At 47.7% G+C, this 6177-nt stretch overlaps 1 protein-coding gene across 1 annotated transcript in view; it reads right to left on the reverse strand.

Moving 5' to 3' along the window:
• Positions 1–4533, reverse strand: part of LOC119216319 (neurofibromin) — a 38386-nt gene extending 33853 nt beyond the window's left edge. Inside the window, exons 1-6 of the mRNA XM_037469042.2 lie at positions 3879–4533; positions 1896–2039; positions 1428–1511; positions 732–922; positions 558–664; positions 124–191 (exon numbers count right to left, since the gene is read on the reverse strand). Coding sequence (XP_037324939.2) covers positions 124–191; positions 558–664; positions 732–922; positions 1428–1511; positions 1896–2039; positions 3879–3938 — 654 coding nt within the window. The 5' untranslated portion in view covers positions 3939–4533. The remainder of the gene's footprint in view (positions 1–123; positions 192–557; positions 665–731; positions 923–1427; positions 1512–1895; positions 2040–3878) is intronic.
• Between the last annotated feature and the right edge of the window lie 1644 nt (positions 4534–6177).

Below are 6177 nucleotides of genomic sequence, written 5' to 3' on the forward strand. Positions count from 1 at the left end.
ACAAGCAGAGCAACAGGTACACACCTGAATCCACACAAAGGTACTGAAGGTGACACTAAGCAGCTGTTAGCAGGATTGTGTGAGAGCTTGTGGGCTTTCACACAAACAAGATGGCGGCAGTACCTTCTCCAGACTGTTGATGACGGCCAGCTGGGCCGGCTTCTTCAGAGCTCGGAACTTCAACACGGTTTCTGAAAAATCAATCAAAGTAACAGCCGTCACAAACGTGGGTTTAACCTGGTTTGCGGCTCGGGGGGAGGGGGGGGGGGGGCATATCTCCATGGAAACCGCTATCAACGCAGCCGTTGACTTCCTCCAACAATGGAAGAAAGAACTTGTGCTTATTGTGGAAGTCTCACAGGTTTAAGACGTCGTGACGAGGTGTGTTCACATGAAGACACAACAGCTGGTTCAATAAGTCATTCATTAAAGACATTTCATTTCATAACAACGTTCATCTTTTCTTTGTTTACTCCTCAAAACGGAAAGAAAATAACTTTGGAATGGAGTTGGATCAGCGAGCATCACATGGCTCGTATAAAGACAGAGAGCCCCACCTTGTAACAGCCTCTTGAGCTTGGAGCAGTCCACGTTGATGTACTGCATGAGCTCGATGTCGTGGACGTCCACGTTGTCCTCGGAGCAGACCGTCAGGTCCTGCAGCCTGAGGAAACACAGCGAGGTGAGCTGCTGCGGCCTCTCTGACCTGCACCCTGTGGGCGGCGAGCTACCTGGTGGAGATGCGGCTGAAGACGGCGTTGAAGTTGTTGCAGCTGAGCGAGAAGAGGACGGCGGAGGCGGAGGCGCGCAGCTCGGCGGCGTGCTGGTGGCCCTCGCGGTACGTGTGGATGAACTGGCAGATCTCGGGCAGCAGCTGTTTGACCAGCATGGTCTCGTCCAGCCGGAGGCAGTCCTTGGATTGCTGGGGACAGTCAGTACAATGGATGATGTTGAGCTCTGCTCAGCGACCACGACAACGACCAACAGGCGGTTCACGGCGTTCAGGAGGACCACGCACACGAAACGTCTCCTTTTCTTAGTGACTGACGTTTGTGTGAACTTTTTAAGGAGCAAAAGGGTCTCCAGCAGAACAGCCTTCAGCTGCAAGAGAAAACCGAGGAGACGGCAGCTCACGTTTGTTCATTTTAAAGTACCTTTAATTTGAGAGAGAGAAAAAACAGACACAAAGAGACACAGAGAGACATGCAGCTTAACAAAGTAAATATTCTTAGCTCATAGAGGACGATTATACAGTAAGATCTGACGTATCAAAGACATCTGGGTGTTATTGAAGCAGTACGATAGTACTTCCTCGTACTGCAACCGCCTGCTTCTAAAGCGAGGGTCACGGGACCACCACCGAAAAAGAGCGCGCGATGGGCCGAGGGTGGAGAACGTGGACGGAGACACGGAGGCTGAGGACTCACCCCCGCCAGGCACTTGTCCAGAGTGTCCAGGATGATGAGCTGGGAGAGGTAGAGGTTCTTTTCAGAAGCTTCCCCGTAAATCCGCTGTGAACAAACACACAAACACACTCTCATCATTTCATCATCCGTTAACAGCATTTTCAGCAGTGGGAGGAGCTTAACCAGAACGCAGGAGGCTTTAGGAAGACTTTTGCACAAATTAAAGTGCCTTTTGTCTTTAGAAATACGTTGTCATTAATAACTAATAATTATTCTTTGCTGGATGTATGTTAGACCTTGTAGTAGAAGCATCAGCAGGCTGTGACCTCATTCCTACCAGTGACCACTCACGTTGTGTCTTAACGATTCAATAATTAAAAAAGCCTTCAAGCGAATGTCCAAAGAATGTTGGCAGAGCGTGAACGAGAGCAAACGGCGTCAGTCGGGTTCCTTATGAGCTCCGTGGGACGTCACACGGGCCCCACTCACCATGTTGTTGACGTTCTTCAGGATGGTGGTGAGGCCGCTGATGACCAGGGAGAACTTGTACTTGGAGATGTTGATCAGACATTCCTTGTTGTGCTCCGTGCTGACTTTGGTGTGAGTGTTCTGGTGTCCCACCTTGATGGGGAGCTGAGGGAGAGACGTCATTGTCACCATGAGGAAGAAACCCTCAGCAGATCGCACTGAACACTTCATTAAAATCAAGAATGACATGTTTAAAAAAAAAGAGAAAAGACAAGTGTATAAAAGTATTGGCAGATGTAATGTATCAACAACACATATGGGGAAGTACAGTATAACATATGGAAAACATGTGTTGACGTCGCTGGTGACGCCCACTCTGAGGACGGACTGCTCTGATTGGCAGTCACAACAATAGCCCCGCCCCCTTCCGGAGGTTAGGGCACGCCTTACCAGGAGGCTCCCTGGATGCCAGATGAATTAAGCATCACACTGGTTCGTTGTGATTGGACCAAAGTTGTAGATGAGTGACACGAGTACTGATGAGGCCCAGAGCTTCTGGCAGAGAGAAGAGAACTTGTTCCTCCAGAAGCTCTGAGAGCATCACAGAATAAAGAGCTCAGAACAGCTCAACCCAGTTTACACGTTCTTCCACAAAACCACAGAACCAACAAGAGCATCGATCAATAAAATCAACTTTTACATACATTTTAGTATTAAAAAATAAAACTGCATCCTTATTGAGAATAAACGGTCTTAAGAGGCAACAATCACCAACAAGTGGATGTAACACCTTAAAGCAACGGCGGTAATCCGATCTGAGCCTCTTAAAGCGGCATATAATCCTAATCTGTGCGACTAAACACCAGAGGCAAAGACTTCTGGAGACTTAACAGAAGCCTGATCGCGTTTAAACGCCTTCAAACACACAGCGACTGGCAACTTTAAAACAACAACAACAACAACTGATCTGAAGATTTAACGAGGACTTCATCTTATCAGTGAGAATACAGAACCGGGATTGTTGTCAGTTGCTATGGCAACCACACACACACACACACACACACACACACACACACAGGAAACAAGGATTTAAGGTTCCTCGGACTGCCGTGGTTCTGCAGAATCAAATTATTGTTGGAATGACCAACTGTATGCTAGTCAGGCTAGCTAGCGAGCTAGCTACGCCCCGCCTTAGTGCCACACCGGTTACACAAAGTAAGCCAACGGGAGTTGTTTCTTTTGATGTTATTTCTGTATTTGGGTTCGTAACCTTTACGGTGTCGCTGTTTCACTGGGTCTGTGACGTATTGGAAGTTAGTTAGTCCACCACAAGGCTCGCAATGGCAGCAATACACATTTTTTAAAAATGGCCACCGCTCTGACACATCGATTTCCATGGGAAATACTTCTGTTCCGTCTCCATGGTAACAGTACATTAAACAGGCTGGACTATCGGAGCCAGTGCGACAGCACTACGAGCCGATAGCATACAAGCAGTTCCTTCTGGAGGGGGAGGACCCGCGCGGCGCTCGCCTCACCTGTAGCGGCAGGTCGCGCGCCTCTCACCTGTGGCCATGTCAGCCTATTTGTTTACATTAGACGGCTAGGCCTGCTAACGTTAGCCGCCTAGCGCGGGACAAGAGCCGCGAGCCGGGGCACCTTCAGCGAGCCGCGGCCGCTGCCGCCGCGCGGATGGATCGCGGTGCGTTATGTTGGAAAGAAAGAACCACGTCTGGGCCGGCCGAGACGGTCGGAATGACCCGGGGACGGGCTGATGGACGGCGGGCACGGGGCTAGCGGAGAGCGGAGCTCATCCCCAGTGTTTGTGCAGCACGGATCACGTTTCATCCGGAGACAAAAAAAACAGTGTCCCGGAGAAGCGCTCCTTCGATCCGCCCTCAGGAGCCTTATCGTGTGTGGATGCATTCTTTCAGCCGGGGTGCGGGGGCCTTCGGGTCCGACCCCCGCCTCCACACACCCATCCAGTGAATGAACCCATCTTACCTGCTCATCAAATCTAGTAATCACGGCCTGGACCCACTCCACTGGTTTGTGAGCCGCCATGGCCGCGCAGAAGGGACGCCGCGACGCCGGGACGCCGGATCCGAGGCTACGGGCCCGCAGCTCACGGGCTGGTTTATGAATGAAAACCGGCCCCGGTGCGATGGGAAAGGACGAAAGGGGGCGAGTGTTTTTCCCTTTCTGTAGGCTTCACCATGCCACCGCCATGACACACCACCGGAAGTCTTCTTCAGAGAAACTGATGGGGAGGCGTTGGGGAGCCGACGAATCAAGCCAGAGAGGGTGAGTGAAGAACCACATCCGGGAAAGACCTTCAAAGTAAGGATTGTTGACGCTGTGGTGTTAGTTAACAGGCAAACCCCAAATGTCTCTGGTAAAAGTTCATTTCCTTTTTTGTGGTGTTGAACAACTGTCTTTTGACCTGTAGAGCTATGAAACACGTTTAAACACGTATTGATAACTGCATATAAAAATGTAACTAGTGTAACTAGATGTTCTGCGCAAACTTCGTTTGAACAGAGCTTTCTTTTTGTCTTATTTTGAAGTATTAGCTTCTAGAAATCCGCTGCCAATGAAGACAGTTTGATGGGTGAACTGGTGCGCATGCGCGAAATACTCCCAGGTCAGGATGTTTTCAGTTCTAAGAATGGATTTTATTTTCATTAACAAATCTTTGTCCTTCTCAGTGTTTACAAAAGAAACTAAAGTTTAAGACTTCGAGACTGGACATTATTTTAGTACTGACGTTTGTATTACATCGTAATGAATCAATAATAAAAACAGCTATTCACGTAGAACAAGTTGTAAATGAATACATTAAAAACAAATATATATATACATACATATTGTTTTTCTCCTCCCCTTAATCTCTTGTTCCGCTTTATGTGCATAAATATATTGAGGTTACATTTGACCTTAAAATACTCGTGTATATGCATATTTATACATGTTTGTGCAGACGTATAGTTTAATACGCATATTTATGTTTGGATTGAAATGTTTCCCATTGAGTCCCCAACGTCATTCAACAGTTTGCTTTTGTCCTACTTCATATAATTGATATCTTCATGTACTGGTCTGCTCACAGATAATAAATCAAGGAAACGGATGAAGATCTTTTGCACAACTATGAAGGAAAAAAACTTTAATTGTAATCAAGTTATATCCTGATGTTTTTTCGAAAATAACTGTATGACTATGTCTATGATTAAATATTAATCTTCTACTTCCACCTTTTTACTACAACATGTTGTGAAGTAACTCAAAACAATAAATTAGTTTAATTCACAAGATAAATGTTGAATTTAACCTCAAATAATCTTAATCTTAATATAAATTCTAATCCATATATTCTAATTATTTTTAACATGGTTGTGTAAATACTATAATCATTCCTAATGTTGCATGTATTAAGGCTGCATTCTGTCTATCGACCACCAGGGGGGGGGGGGGGCGACCAAGTCCTCTGTCCATATATGGTCACTTCCTCTTCACTGGTTGCAGCGAATACTTCAAAACATAAGTGCACAAACCAATAAGAGCTGTTCCCATGACTATGTTCACTTTTATATAGTTTATAGATCCGTCATAAGTCCCGCCCCTTCGCTCCGATTGGTTGATCGTTAGCCCCCAGTTAACTTTGCTTATTTAAATCTAGAAACAGTGTCACACGTTCTTTTTATAAAAATCCTTTATTGAAATGAAACAACACTGTTGAATCTGCTAAGGCATCACGAGTGACTCAAATAACTTAATACATTCCACGTTCAGTTCAAATGTTTAACAACAGAATCCTCCTTTGCCCCTAAAAGCAAACTGTATCCCTCAAGCTGCTCTCAGGTGAGTCCAGAGGTTCCCCCCCTCTCGTCGGGTCTGAAGGAACAAAAGCTCTTTGCCGGCGAAGCTTCCGTTGAGGCGAGCGATCGGCGTCACGTAGGACGGGGGGGGGGACATGATTGTGGGGGGCGTAATCCTTTGGGCGGAGCTACTCTCCACTCCTCTCAGCGGGACCCTCTACTCCACGTCGCCGGGCCGGGTGGCCACGTAGACGAAGACCACGATGAGCAGCACCAGGAGGGCCAGCGTCGGCACGACGACGGTGGAGACCTGCTGCCGCGCCTCCTGCATGGCCTGCTTGCGCTCCTTCTTGTCTCGGGACGTCTCCTTTTTGGGTTTGCCCTTGAGCTGCCTCATGGTGTCTCACAGGGAACCTGCAAAGAGAATCGATGGGAACGTGACGAGTCCGAACCCCAAAGTCCCCCCTCTTCCCCGCCGTGGGAAC

The sequence above is a fragment of the Pungitius pungitius genome, chromosome 3, assembly GCF_949316345.1.
Source record: "Pungitius pungitius chromosome 3, fPunPun2.1, whole genome shotgun sequence".
Classification (NCBI taxonomy): Eukaryota; Metazoa; Chordata; class Actinopteri; order Perciformes; family Gasterosteidae; genus Pungitius; species Pungitius pungitius.